This window comes from Apiospora phragmitis (genome assembly GCF_038363925.1).
Source record: "Apiospora phragmitis strain CBS 135458 chromosome Unknown utg000011l:1.0-3236445.0:1.0-3240683.0, whole genome shotgun sequence".
In the NCBI taxonomy this organism is placed as follows: domain Eukaryota; kingdom Fungi; phylum Ascomycota; class Sordariomycetes; order Amphisphaeriales; family Apiosporaceae; genus Apiospora; species Apiospora phragmitis.
Window position 1 is genome coordinate 1 of NW_027117411.1, and position 14,851 is coordinate 14,851.

Sequence of the window (14,851 nt, forward strand, 5' to 3'; positions counted from 1 at the left end):
CGAACATAGTAAAAGCAGAGCTACTAGCCCTCTTATAAATAACTAAAGAAGCAATAGCCTTAAAACGGCTATTTACTACGTTACACCTTAACCTCTACGAGAAGCTTACGATCGAGTATAATAACACTTAAACGATTCGGTTAATTAAGTTTAAAATAGCTCGACTCGTTATAAAACTATAGTATATTAATATCTATAATTACTAGCTTTAAAAAGCCTACGCTTAAAAGCGTATAAACGTCTACTAAACACTTATTAAATAACTTATCGTAGACGGTTTTATAAAAGTATTTCTATTATAATGATATAAAGATTTCGTTTAAATATATAACTTAATTAATATAAAGAATAAAGTTTAAAAAAAATATATAACTTACTTTATACATTTATTTTAAATCTAACGAGTTTAATTAAAAAATAACCTCGCTAAAAGGGTGTATTAGATTTTAAAGATTTATACGATCACGTAATCGCCGCTAAGGCGCATCTTTATTAAAAAACTCTCTAAAAACACTATACGCGTAATGCTTATTTAAGAACATTCTCTCACTACGTGTATATAATCCACTTTTAAAAGCTTATATAACTTTATTTAATTACTCCTTTTTAAATTAAAAGCTAGCGCTAATATATAAGTTAATACACTGTCCTCTTTTTATTTCGCAGTAGTAATAAATCTTATAGACCGGTTAACTGCCGCTATATAAGCTAGTAATAAAGATCGGAGGACTATTTAAACCTAGATAATCTCTTTAAGCTTTAAAGTAAAGGTTATTAAGTTAACATAGTAACGTTGAGCACGTAAAGTAGATTTTACGATATGGCAGCGTATATTTTTAGTCCAGCTTCGGCACGGTTTATTACACGAGGAACTAGGTAAATATACCGAAGGCCTTTAGCCTACGGCATACTATTAATAATAATAATAATTGGAGCGCTGTAGCCTTGGGCAACAGACATGCAGAAGTTGGCCCAGCCCAATTATGTCATGCAGTTGAATGTTATGATAAGCGCGCCAAGCTGGTGTTAGTCTTTCAGACCAGACCCCCCATCTCTATCTGGAACAATATGGCGGTGTGTGCGTATAAAGCAGGTACTCTTTAGCCGAGAGATTTGAAGGTCGAATACTTGCGTGCCTCTAACAGAGGGGCGACCCCACAACGGGCCGTCCTGAACCAACAACCTTATATGCCAACTACATATATGTGCATATCTGATGATGATTATGTACGTTGGAACCGTAGCTGCCTTTTTAACACTAAATAATGAATCAAGGCGTCTATTCTTGTATCGAGGATATCATCGAGCATAGGGAATAGATATATAGGCATGGCAATAGAAGTGAATCACTTCTTTCTCCTCGAAACCAATCATACTCTAGTCATATCTACCTTACCTCATATCTACCTTACCTCATATCGACTGTGAGAACATGCTCGCGACCATGAAAGTCTCCCACGGCAGTAGCCAGCAGAAGATGGAGCAATTCCCACCACAACAGACTCCTACATGCCTTCAAGGAGTATTGATGAATGAGGCACGGTTTCTCAGCTCGTCAAACATACTCTTCTACCCAATGGGAGCCTCAGCATCGGCACCAATTGCGGTACCGTACGGCGCACTGTACGATGAAGCGAGGCAGAAGGGGGTGATTCTCGCCAGTCTGGTCGACTTCGAAGAGGGTATGCCAGTGCTTCTATATCTAGATGATCACTGGGACACCATTCTTTGGTTCTGGGCTGTCCTTTATGCGGGCGGGATCCCTACTCTGTCGCCACCTCTGAGCAATGTTGAGGAGCACCGACACAAACATATCCAGAGCCTCTCGCGGATCCTACAGTCTCCCATTTGCCTCGTCAAGGACGCCTCACTGCATATTTTCGAAGGGAGCGGCCATACCTGAGACTGCACACAACGGAGTCTCTGGCCAGCTACCCACCGACTAAGCTTGCTTCCCATCGCGTACCCACACCAGATCCAGGCTCGCTTGCAGTCCTGATATTCACATCGGGCAGCACCGGGAACGCCAAAGCGGTGCGCCTCACACACCGGCAGATCTTAGCAGCCGTGGCTGGCAAGGTCTCCGTGCGCCGACTCCCGGAACAGGGCGCCTTTCTGAACTGGATCGGACTCGACCATGTTGCAAGCCTTATCGAAATACACATCCAGGCCCTGTGGCTAGGCGTCAATCAGGTCCATGTGCATGCTGCAGACGTTGTTACGTCACCGAGACTATTTCTCCAGCTGCTTACCCGTCACCGTGTCACTCGTTCGTTCGCGCCGAAGTTCTTCCTTGCGAAGCTGGGCACCACGTGCTCCGGGGATTCCAACGATAACCCGGTTGCAAATCAAGAGAAATACGACCTGTCCAACCTCACTGTACTCGCTTCGGGAGGAGAGGCAAATGATGTCTCAACGTGCACAGCTGCTTCGGAACTCTTCGTCCGGCATGGTGCTCCGCGTAATGTCATCACCACTGGCTTTGGAATGACAGAGACGTGTGCTGGCGCTATTTTCAACACCGCCTGTCCAGATTGCGACGTTGCTGCTGGGCGCAGTATTGCTTCTCTGGGGCGTTGCATGCCAGGCATAGAGATGCGGGTGACTGGAAGTAGCTTGCCCGGGGAACTGGGGACCTCGAGCTTCCTGGTCCTGTTGTCTTCGATGGCTACTACCGGGATCCGGCGGCCACCGCCGATGCGTTCACTCCAGACGGCTGGATTCGAACCGGCGATCGGGCGAGCATTGATTCAGAGGGCAATCTGATCTTAGCAGGCCGTCTCAAGGATGTGGTCAATATCCATGGCGTCAAAATTCCCACTGCCGACTTGCAGGCATCGCTCGAGATGAAGCTCAAGGATACTCAGGTCGCTCGGGTTATCTGTTTCCCTTCCAAGGTCCCCGAATCAGCAAGCGAACAAAGTCACTGTGTCATACATCCACAAAGAGAAGCTTCCGCTGGTCGAGGATCTGGTGCACATAGACAAGCTCACTACCGAGGCTTGTGTCATGGTCAATATGGCCTGTCAGCCTATCACATTTTATGTTGAACAGAAGTCTCTACCGCGAATTCCAACAACCACGTTGGGAAAGATCTCTGGCGCTAAGATGAGAGCAATGTTCGAAGCTGGAGTATTCGATCATGATGTTACCAGCCACACCTTCGTTGTCTCCGACTTCAAAAAGAAGCAACGCAAACTGTTCGAGTCTGATATGACCGTTACAGAATCTGCTCTCCGCTCAGAGTTTGCTGAAGCGATGGGCGTCGAGAGCTCCGAGAGCATTGGCCTCGACATACCTCTTTTCGAGCTGGGATTCACATCGATGGACTTGATTCGGCTCAAGGTCATTATTGATAGGCGACTACATATCACCGTGGACACTGTCCTTCTTTTGAAACACCCGACTGTACGGTCTATGGCCGGTGCCTTGGACGCACTGATCCGAAAACGCGCTATCACGCAGAATGGTCATGCAAACGGCGTTCCAGCAGGAGATGCACTCTACGATCCGGTTGTCAATCCAGTAACGAAGGGTAGCAAGACACCTCTCTGGTTGATTCATCCCGGCATCGGTGAAGTCCTTGTGTTTGTTGGGTTGGCCAAGCAGATGGATGGTGACGATCGCCCCATCTATGCGCTGAGAGCGCGTGGACTCGAGCCGGGGCAGAGCACTTTTGCAACGGTAACCGAAGCGGTCGACACCTACTTGGGGGCGATCCGACAAAGGCAGCCGCGGGGTCCATATGCAATTGCCGGGTACAGCTACGGCGCGATGATTGCATTTGAGATGGCCAAGCGTCTGCAAACCGAGGATGGGGAAGGAGCCGTCCAATTCCTCGGGACTTTGAACCTCCCACCACATATCAGGGATCGTATGCGGCAACTGGAGTGGAACATGTGCCTCCTTCATCTGGCGCAGTTCTTGGGGCTCGTCACCGAGCCCTACGCTGACGAGCAGGTATTGACCCCCAACCAATCGGTGTACCGCCATGCCTCCCGCGATGACGCACTGGAGACCATCCTAGATGTGGCGGGCCCCTCGCGCCTCCAGGAACTGGGCCTGGGACGTCGGGAACTTATCCGATGGGCCAACGTCGCGTATGCTCTGCCAGTGATAGCGCTCGAATACGAGCCTTCGGGATGTGTACAGACGCTTGACGTCTTTCACGCCGAGCCCCTCAAGGTGGTGGGTGTCACTAGGCAACAATGGGTAATTGAGCGGCTGGGACGGTGGAGGGACTTCTGCGCCAAGGAGCCTCGCTTCTATGAGGTCGGAGGGGGGCACTACACCATGATTGGGTCGGATTATGTGGTTGACTTCGCGCAGCAGCTGCGCGAGGCTATGGCAGCGAGGGGCGTCTAACGTGTTTGGCTTGTATTTCTGGTTCTTTTATTTTGCCTTGCGTCGACAACTCACAGTCTTTTCCATTCCCTTTTCACCCTTCAACTCATATCCAGTTCACCCCGGCAGACACTCATGGGATTTAATTAAGCGTTTTTCATCTTAGAGTGTCTACCAATCTATGCACAGTACTCCTTCTCTTAGTTTAATTAGTAAATCCAACTGATTTTATCCTCAAAAACACATGGCACTTGGACTTGGTGAACGGCTCCACGTAGTTGGTGGTATCGGGGAATTTGGAAGGCAGCTCATTCCTCCGACGAACGGTTCAATCCCCACAAATATCACAGTTCGAAGATTGGGGAACCTGGTCGTTTTGCCGTCTCCCGCTGTTTCTTCAATCCAACGGCAGTGACTCGGGCACGGATCGGGCCAGACCGAGACGCAGTGAGATCTAAATTATGACGATTCATGCACACCGGCGAAGAGAGCGTTATCGGTATCCAATGGTCGTCGTCCATGCACACATGAAAGCGCCTAAAGCAGCCAATCGCGCATCGTATGCGACGGTTAGTTTATGTGATATTCGTGATCGGATGATCAACCAGAACGATTGACGTCCATGCGCCTGTAATTGGACTTAGCACCGAATTACATAGCTTGGAATTGTAGGCAGCTGCCTGCAAGTCTACACGACTGCATGATGCATTTCTAGGCGGCTGTATTGGCACATTGCTACCTGCAGCGCTGCGGACGGTCTTTTCTCAAATTAAATAGGCTTGCATGGTGTCATCACCAACGCCACGCCGTTCAACTGTTACATTGGTGCCATACCAACTGCGTGTGGGAGGGTGGGGCCTGCATCAAACTGGAGCTGGCTCTCATCCGGCCCCCGTCCGGCCCTCACAGGTAGGCGACTCGCGGTTAAGTTCAATGGAAAACAGGAACACAACTTGATTATCTCAACTGTACGATTGGTTAAGCATATATTCTCGTCATGCATGAACAGATATCCCTAGCACGTAACCCTCTCAATATTAGAAATGCCACCAGTTGGTTCATGTGGTAACGTGAATCAGAAACCTGGATGGGCTAACAGACACTAACGTATCCCACAAGCGAATGTCTCATATAAGCGAATATCCTATTCTTTTATACCCCTTCTAATAAAATATAAGTTAATTTTACTACAACGTATTTAATATATTAAAATTAATCGGAATTTTTATCTCTAAATACTTTTATATTATTCTAATAAGTACGCGTATTATACCTAAGCTTTTCGTAGATTTTATAGCGTTATAAACGTGTTTTAAACGTTCTCGTATAATCACTCCTCTAACGCGATTCGTTTTATAACTATTTATTAATATTCTTTTAAAACTATAAGTCTTTTCTAACTTATATACGAAGTAATCCTTCATCTTATAGCCGTTTCTTTTTCGTACGGCGGCGCCGGCTAAATATCTTATTTATTTTTCGAAATATCGCGTTTTTATTTTTTAAAAAAGTAATTCGGTATATAATATACGCTATAACCTATACGATTTAATTAAAGCTAATTAAAATAAATATTAAAAAACTATTTTAATACTATACGATACGGTTTTAAACGTATTCGGTTTAAGATTAAATTTTAATCGAGTTATTTAAAGTTTTTAATTTTTAAGGAATAAATAAGCCGGAAAATATCCCCGGAGGTATTAAAATATATAGCTTTATATTTAATTATAAAATAATATATTTCGAATTATACGAAACGAGTCCTATTTTTCGAAAACCTCTTTATATATTCGAAACGGTAAAAGTCGCTTAGAACGCTTTTAAAAACGCTAGTAAAAAGTCTTCCTTTAAAATATAAGTAATATACGCTTATATAAGATATTTAATTTCTTTTTCGTACACTTTTTTTAATATATAAAAATAGTTAATATTAAAAAACTAGAGCTTATACGATAAATAAGAAAGTATATAGAGTATAATAATCGAGTTCTTTTTATAATAAAGCTCGAAAGCTATCGAGTAGTAATTTTCGTAGCCGTCTAAGACTAAGAGGCGATAACGACCCTTCGTATAAGACTTAATATATTAATTAAAGTGTTAAATTTAATCCTCGCTTTTTTTATTCGTAGTCTAGCTATTTTTAATAACTACGATCACCTAGTCCTTTAATAATGGGCTGTTTTTATACTAAGAAGAGAGGTACGTTTTTTTAATAAAAATAATATACGGAGGGATAGCGTAACCGTATAATCCGACGTTTTAAATAATTATAACCTATTCTCGGTTTTTTTACTATATTGCTCTAGGCTTTCTATATTAATTAGAGGTGGTTACGATTATTTCGAACGAGATTTAGCTTATAAAAAAGCCGGTCTCGTCGAAGTTATAAATATCCTCTTTTTAAATCTCGTATTTATAAATTATATTCTATATAAAGATAAACTACGCGCGATACGCGTTGGGATCTTTATAAAAGACTTTTTAATAATCGATTTTTTAATTAAAACGCGTCCGGAGGTTTAATTATTATTATATAAAGTTAGAGGCTTAATTAATATCGACGCGTCCCGCGTTACGTAAGTTAAATAATCGATTCGTTATATTTTTTATATTACTTAGCCGGGGAAAAAACGATCACGTATTTAAATTAATAATATTTCGAATAATCGCATCTTTTTTAAAATTTAAAAACTTTTAAGAATTCGTAAATATTTCGCGTTATATAGGTTAATTATTTCGTTTACGTTATAAGGTTTTTAATAAAACGTAATAAATTAATATAGCTTTTTATACGCTTAAAGTTAAGTCTTTTTAAAGCGTTTAAAGCACTAGAATTATATTATTCTCTTTTTAAAGTTATAATATTTTCGGACGTAAAAGAATATAAAAAAAGGTTAAGGCTATAAAGAAATTTACAAAAGTAAGACATTCGCTTATATAAGATATTCGCTTATAGGATACGTTATTCGTATATAATAAATCGGCACAAGATGCTTATACTTATAACATAATCCTGCGTAAACTTTATATACGTGTAATTACTACTAACCCAACAGCTAGAACGGCATAAGCGGCAGTGATAGGCGAGGCTACTTACCATGTATAGGGCATGTCACACAATCGTTATCGAAGATGGTATCCCTTCACACTAGGCAACAGCAGCCAAAGCGGTTAAAGATATATATAACTTCCTAATACTACCTTAACGTAGTTAAGTCTAATACGCTAATTCACCGTAAGGGTTATATTAAGCGCCTAGAGTATTACGATATTAACGCCCACTTTAAGCGGTAAAAAGAATCGAGATTTAATTATATACGTTTCTATTAACTAATATAGTCTACGGTTTAATTAAATACACGGTTTAATTAAACACTTTTTTATAATTCTTTATAACTTATATTTTATTCTTTATACTTTTATTACTTATAATAATAAGTTAATAAAAAAAAGCGATATATAATTAATACTTTAAACGCTTTAAAAAAACTTTAAATTAAATATATAATTCGTAATATAAATATATAATATATCTTATATAACCTTACGTTATTAATATCGCGGAAATATTTTATAACGAGATATATAATTACTAATATAAAAACTTACGAATTTTAAAAAGCAATTAATTATATAATATATAATCGATTTAAATTCGTGATCGTTTTCGCTTTAAATAAATAGTATTAAAAATATAACGAATCGATTACTTTATTAACGCGACGCGAGACGCGTCGGCGTTAACTAGGCCTTTAGTTTTATACGACGGCAACTAGACCTCCGGACGCGTTTTAATTAAAGAATCGACTATTAAAGAGTCTTTTATAATAGATCTCGACGCGTACCGCGCGTAATTTACTCTCGTTTAAAATAATCGTAACCACCTCCGATTAATACGAAAGGCCTAGAATAGTTTAATAAAAGAACCGAGAATAAGTTATAATTATTTAAAGCGTCGAATTATACGGTTACGCCATCCCTCCGTATATTATATTTATTAAAAAAACGCACCTTTTTTTTAATACGAAAATAGCTTATTTGTTAAATGGGCTCTCGTACGTACGGTGGTTCCGGTTTTCTTCGGGGTTCAATCGTTCTTATTCTATTGTTCATGTCTATCTTCAGTACGAGCTACGAGGGGCATCGTATGCCCCTCTTAATGAAACAGGAAAGGGGTTCGTACGCGTAGGCACGTGGCACCCCTTTTAGAGTAATATGGAAAACCTTAGTTCCTGCTGTTCCAACATTATTATTAAAGAACTAAGTAATCGTAATTATTAAAAACGGCTAAACTATAAATAAAAAAGGTAAAAACTAAATTTAATACTTGAATAAATATATAAAGTTTCGTATAAAAAGTATTTATCGCTTATTAGTTTATAATAGCTATAAGAGTTATTATTTAATAGCTTTCGAGCTTTATTATAAAAAGAACTTAATTATTATACTCTATATATTTTCTTATTTATTATATAAACTCTAACCTTTTAATATCGGCTGTTTTCGTATATTAAAAAGGTTATATAAGAAAGAAATCGAGCGTCTTATACGAGCGTATCTCACTTATATCTTAAAGGAGGAATTTTTACTAACGTTCTTAAAAGCGTTCTAAACGACTTTCACCGTCTTAAATATCTAAAGAGGTTTTCAAAGGGCAGGATTTATATTATATAATCCGGAACATATTATTTTATAATTAGATATAAAACTATATACGTCGACGCCTCCGGCGACCCTCTTCTTTCGGCCTACTTATACCTTAAGAATTAAAAATTTTAAATAATTTAATTAAAGCTTAGTTTTAAACTAAATACGTAAGAAATCGAATCGCGTAGTATTAAAATAGCTCTTTAATATTAATATTTATTAAATTTAATTAAATTACGAAAAGTATAACGTAAGTTATACACCGGCTCGCTCTTTTAAAAAATAAAGTAATCGTATTACGAGAAATAAATAAGATACTTAGCCGGCGCTGCCGTACGAAAAAAAAACGGCTATAAGATAAAGGATTACTTTATATATAAGCTAGAAAAAACCTATAGTCTTAAAAAGATATTAATAAATAGTTATAAAACGAATCGCGAAAAAGGAGTAATTATACGAGGACGTTCGAGACGCGCTTATAACGCTATAAGATTTACAAAGAGCCCGGGTATAATACTCGTACTTATTAAAATAATATAAAAGCGTTTAACAAAAACAATTCTAAATAGTTTTAATTAATTTTAAACGTAATAGTTAAATAAATTTATATTTTATTATACGAAGTCTTAAAAAGTGTTCAATTAGACCGTATATTTAATTAGACCGTAGACTACATTAATCTAAATACGCATAGCAAGTATCGCCTCTGTCACGACCAACGCCATCATTGCTCTAAACTAGGTAATCAAAATGCAGAGCATTGCGCATGCCATTTCCGAGTCGCCCAACTGGCATTTTGTCAATGTCCAAAATGCAATGATCGTCATAAGTTTCACAAGTATAGGTTTAATATGTGCATCTAACAGTCCCTGTGTTTTGTGTGAACTTCATTAAACCACGGCCGGTCCATTCGGCCCCATTGATGCCTTGTCGTAGCTCACCATGAACTGATCAGTGCGCGTGATATCGGCAGCTGTGTCGCCATGGTGGGGTTCGCGACCTGAGCATGTGATGTTTGAGCCCAAGGCGTTTTTGTGAGAAGTCACATTTGGAGTAAGGGCTGCTAGACCAAGAGTGCCGGAGTTCATCGAGTCGATGTCATGGCCGCCGGATTGCTTAGTATCTTGCGATTGTTGTGATCCTCTCCTGGTGCCCTGCTGAAATGTCCGGACTGTCTTGGTGAAGATCGTCTGGACGTAGCCCTTGATGATGATGAAATTCAGACGCTCTTGCTGAAAAAGTTTGGGCAGGATCGGGAGGCAACCCATGATGATGGTGAATGTCGTTTCCAGATTCGCCCAGAGAAACATCCGCGCCACTCCTAGCATGGCTTCTGCCTGGCCCACTGCCTCTTGTACCAAGATTGTCCTCATGATGGATGCCGCGGCCGTGAATACGGACATGCAAATAAGGCCCATCAGTGGGATCTTGCGATGCAAGGGCATCTGCAGCTTCCAGATGAATGAGACAGGGAGAATGACGTAGGATAGATCCGCCACCGTGAAGAATGCTTGGAGTCATGTTAGCAAGTTTCTGAGATCAGGGGAACACCTTCGCAGGAATATCTCACTCTGTCCCGTCATCCAAAGGACCTTCGCTATCATTGGATCCAAACGACGAGCATGGACCCTATTGTCCCAAAATCCTTCAATAGGACTGGTTTGTAGACAGTAGAAAGTCTCAGTGGCAGCCGCAGTAACGGACTGGAGAGTAGTGAAACAGATCAAGTACCACTTGAACCACTTCCTTGAACCGAACAGGCGAATAAGTAAGGTTGCAATGGAAATCCTAGCGGCTATTGCAACAACGATCCCTGGTATCGACCCGATTAGGTTCCATTTGAGGATATACATGATCTGAAGGTCGCTTAGATTCCATGATTCTTTGCCGAGCCCCCACTCGTACGCCTTCGTCATGCAGGCCTGGTAAGCCAGTTGGAAAGCCTGTTGATGATTGGGTTAACAAACCACGGAAAGTGAACGCGCCGAAGAGTCCTTGGATTCTGAAATGGATATGTAATGGAAAACTTACTCCAGCAACTATCATGAACCAATCATCCGGCCCGAGCTTCCTTACAATGAACAAACGAACGTACAGACGGAGGGCAATAGCGATCACGGCAAGGGAGGTAAACGTCCACATGACCCCGATCATCAGATGCCCTATGCCCGGGTCATTTGGGTTCACTGGAGTCCGGAAAGTCGTGGACTCGGCCTGCGGCTCAGACATCTTGACGGTGCTAATTGATTTTGAGTGTTGGAAAGTACTGGGTAGTTCTTTCAGCTGGTTCGATGAGGATATGAGGAGAAAGGTAGAGATGGAAGAATAGTGAGCGTTTCAGTACATTGTATATATATTGCAGTGATGCAATTCTCTTATTTATCTTCTAGGCAGCGACGAAGAAGATGCCCATACCTCCCCAAGCATGTTGGATGTGTTGCGTGTCCGTCAAAATATCTCTGGATGGATACAGTATACATGTGATCGTTGGGTCAAAGGTGCATTTCGTGCCTCCTTGGCTGACCACCATGACATCCGTACACTTTGTGGTCAAGTACGATGCAGATATACGACCAACTAAAACTGTACGAGGTTGGTCCGACATGATATACCGCATTTAGCATTATAAACGGAAGTTGGTCAATATTGGCGCCTATTTTTTGGGACTTTGCGCGGCAACTTCCCGGCTGGGTAGCTCTCAATAGATTGGATACTATGGGTAACGTCCTGTTTACACCCCAAGGGTATGCGCAGTGACCCAATTAGATGATTGATCCCTCGCATATTTAGGGGCCAGAACATCTGCAGTTGGCTCAACTCGCTTAATATTGGCGATGTCACATTGCACTTGAATATCCAGAGAAGCTGCAGTTGGTTCAATGAGGGATGTTCCATGATGTAACATAACAGCATACATATTCCGGGATGCAAGGGCCTACGTGAGGGGTACCATCCCAATCCTGTCAACAGTAAATAATCCAGATTCCCCAGCAATCACTGCCATAATTTTTGAAGTTTCCCACTGCCTTTCTCTCCACACTCTCATACTGCTCAAGTTGAACATCCCGTCATTATGGCTCAGAACACAAGCAACACATCGATACCCCACGGTGGCAAGACGATCAGGATTGTGGAACTGGCGCAGAGCATCATAGATGGCGTTGCCCAGTTACAAACCGTCTTCTCTGAGAAAGGGGTTCCATTCCCTCCTTTGAAGAGGATGCTCCTCACAATTTCCCCATGGAAGCATTCGATGCCCGTGATGTGGTCCTTGATGCGTCTGCAGAGCTCTACGACTTGCTCCTCGACCCTATCACTTTGATGCTGAAGCAAGGCTCTGTCAGTTTCTCCAAAGAATATCTATCTCGCAAAATGAGTTGCTGATTTCTGTTTGTAGTATACTAACATGGTCTGCTTTCAAGCAATTACACGCTTCAGAATTGCCGAGAAGGTACCAACGGATGGAGGCCAAATCTCGTTTGCGGACATCGCAAAGAAGGCTGGCGTCTCTGAGCGAATGATCCAGCGCCTCCTTCGCCACGCCATAACTATGCGCGTTTTCCGAGAACCGCAGGAAGGCTTCGTGGCTCACACCCAGGCATCCAAGGCCCTCACCAACCCAGATACCGCCCACTGGTTGGCAAGTGGGACGGAGGACATGTGGCCGGCAGCAGTAAAGGTACGTCTTATCTACTAAACGTTTACCACTTACCCGTATCGTACTTCCACTAATATTGGACAGGTGGTCGACGCCCTTGAGAAGTGGGGAGACTCACAAGAACCTAACCACACGGTATAACCCACTAGTCCCCGTTTGATGTCTTCAAGAGTCTGGCCACGGACTCTTCTAATCTTGATGTTATGAAGATACATCAGGGTTATCGATTTGATTTTAATCTAACCCGATATTCGCGTTGTAAATCGTAGGGCTTCTCTCTTGCGCACAACCTCGATGGCTCGATTTACGACTACGTTGCAGCTGACCCGGCCCGGGCCACGCGATTCTCGGCGACCAGTAAGCACTTTCCTATTCTCAATACTCCCTACCAGCTTACAATAACTGTCGCAGTGAACACGTTGAGCTCATCTGAGGAATACGACTTGACCTACGTGCTGGACCACTACGACTGGGCTTCGTTGGGAGCTGCCCGAGTCGTCGATCTCGGCGGCGCCGAGGGGCATGTGTCTGCCGCATTGGCCAAACGATTCCCAGATCTTACCTTTGTGGTACAAGACATAGCCCAAGTCGTTGCCAACGCTGGCGCGAACTTGCCGGCCGATCTGCAGACTAGGGTGAGCTTCATGGCGCACGACCTGTTCAAACCTCAGACTGTCGTTGCCGATGTCTACTACTTGCGGTGGATCCTGCACAATTGGTCCGATAAGTACTGCAAGCTTATCCTGGAGGCCCTGGTACCTACCTTGAAGGATGGTTCTAGGATACTGATTCAGGACTTTTGCATGTCGAAGTCCGGAGAAGTGGCGCTTTGGAGAGAGCAGGACGCACGGTATGTTGCTTACCCTAAATAAGAAAAGTTCTACCCGGAGACAGCCTTTTGACTAACCTTCATCTACCCAGTGCGATGGATATGAATATGGCCGCCACATTCAACGCCCTTGAAAGAACAGCAAGTGATTGGAAATGTCTGCTTCAGGACGCAGATCCAAGATTCATTCTTGAGGAAATCATCCAGCCAAAGGGATCCGCGTTATCCATGATCGACATTCGATGTAAGACAGGCTGAAGAAGACATGAATGCGTTTGTTACAGTTTTACTTGAGGAGAGGGCCATCCGCTGTGAGAGCATCGGACTATGAGGCTTTCTCTCTACCATTCGTCATAGGAGGTGACCTTGTTCGGGTGCAGCCTTACTGGCATTTGATGGAATTATGGCTCGTATGTTTGTGATTAGTTGAGTAGTTATAGCTTTCATTTGGTTTAAGATATGTTATCAATGAGCTTCGTGTGCGCGACGAGGATGACATGATGACTGTGCTGATTAGTGAGCACTAGAGAGGACAATTAATGCAGATGCCTAATTCGCGACGCCAAGGACGCTAGACGAACCAAAGTATTGGGCAAGTATTAACAGAGTAGCAAGCACTGCCTTGATAAAGCCCTGCTAACGCGCCAATTTGTTTCAGCCCCCATCTCTTCAGGCCATTAGATATGTCCGAAGTGATTAGCTTCCTTCCAACTTTCCTTACCCTTACCCCACCATGACCAATCCTACGAGATGCGTTTCATCGACACAACCACCTTCAAGTTCCATGAACTGACCGACTCGGAGGTGCGAGATCTGGAGAATGGATACTCCACCCTCTCGCATCGTTGGACATGGGGAAGCGACGAGATAAAGTATCACGATATCCTAGCCCTGGATGACAAAGTGAGAGCTAAAGGCGGTTACTCCAAATTTGCCAGTGCGTGCGCTTTGGCGAAGGGGCTAGGCTACGATCTGATCTGGATGAGACGTGTTGCATCAACAAAACCGACTCGGTCGAGCTGGGCGAGGCTATCAACTCCATGTACCGGTGGTACGCCGAATCTGCTATCTGTATCGCCTACCTCGAGGATGTCGCTTCCGTGGAGTATACGGAGCAGAGCGAATGGTTTATGAGGGGATGGACGCTGCAAGAATTGATTGCGCCCAAGAGGCTCCAGTTCTACAACTCCCACTGGAGCCTCTTGGGCGACAAGTCCAGTCTCAGCGACGTCCTCGTTCGCAAGACGGGGATCCCGGCGGATGTACTGAAGAACCAAAAGGACCCGCGGGCCTGTTCGGTCGCGCAGCGGATGTCCTGGGCTGCTGGGCGACGACAGGTCGTCTGGAGGACCGCGCTTACAGCTTGATGG

The 14,851-nt window shown here is 43.0% G+C and overlaps 4 protein-coding genes across 4 annotated transcripts; 3 read left to right on the forward strand and 1 right to left on the reverse strand.

The window, feature by feature from the left end:
* Positions 1-1,432: 1,432 nt before the first annotated feature.
* On the forward strand, positions 1,433-4,365 carry PG994_012803 (acetyl-CoA synthetase-like protein; the record flags this gene model as incomplete). Its single annotated transcript, XM_066864212.1, is given in 4 exon segments — positions 1,433-1,839; positions 1,887-2,601; positions 2,616-2,876; positions 2,911-4,365. 4 exon segments carry the CDS (start codon positions 1,433-1,435, stop codon positions 4,363-4,365), a joined length of 2,838 nt encoding a protein of 945 aa, XP_066709173.1.
* Positions 4,366-9,884: 5,519 nt separating this feature from the next.
* PG994_012804 (uncharacterized protein) lies at positions 9,885-11,223 on the reverse strand (the record flags this gene model as incomplete). Its single annotated transcript, XM_066864213.1, has 3 exons — positions 9,885-10,504; positions 10,565-10,937; positions 11,026-11,223. 3 exons carry the CDS (start codon positions 11,221-11,223, stop codon positions 9,885-9,887), a joined length of 1,191 nt encoding a protein of 396 aa, XP_066709174.1.
* A 1,011-nt stretch (positions 11,224-12,234) lies between these two features.
* PG994_012805 (sterigmatocystin 8-O-methyltransferase) lies at positions 12,235-13,812 on the forward strand (the record flags this gene model as incomplete). The annotated part of the gene is made up of 7 exons (XM_066864214.1): positions 12,235-12,333; positions 12,392-12,673; positions 12,737-12,787; positions 12,922-13,009; positions 13,064-13,502; positions 13,574-13,725; positions 13,766-13,812. The coding sequence occupies 7 exons, from the start codon at positions 12,235-12,237 to the stop codon at positions 13,810-13,812; spliced, it is 1,158 nt and encodes a 385-aa protein (XP_066709175.1).
* A 419-nt stretch (positions 13,813-14,231) lies between these two features.
* On the forward strand, positions 14,232-14,848 carry PG994_012806 (uncharacterized protein; the record flags this gene model as incomplete). Its single annotated transcript, XM_066864215.1, has 2 exons — positions 14,232-14,384; positions 14,420-14,848. The coding sequence occupies 2 exons, from the start codon at positions 14,232-14,234 to the stop codon at positions 14,846-14,848; spliced, it is 582 nt and encodes a 193-aa protein (XP_066709176.1).
* Between the last annotated feature and the right edge of the window lie 3 nt (positions 14,849-14,851).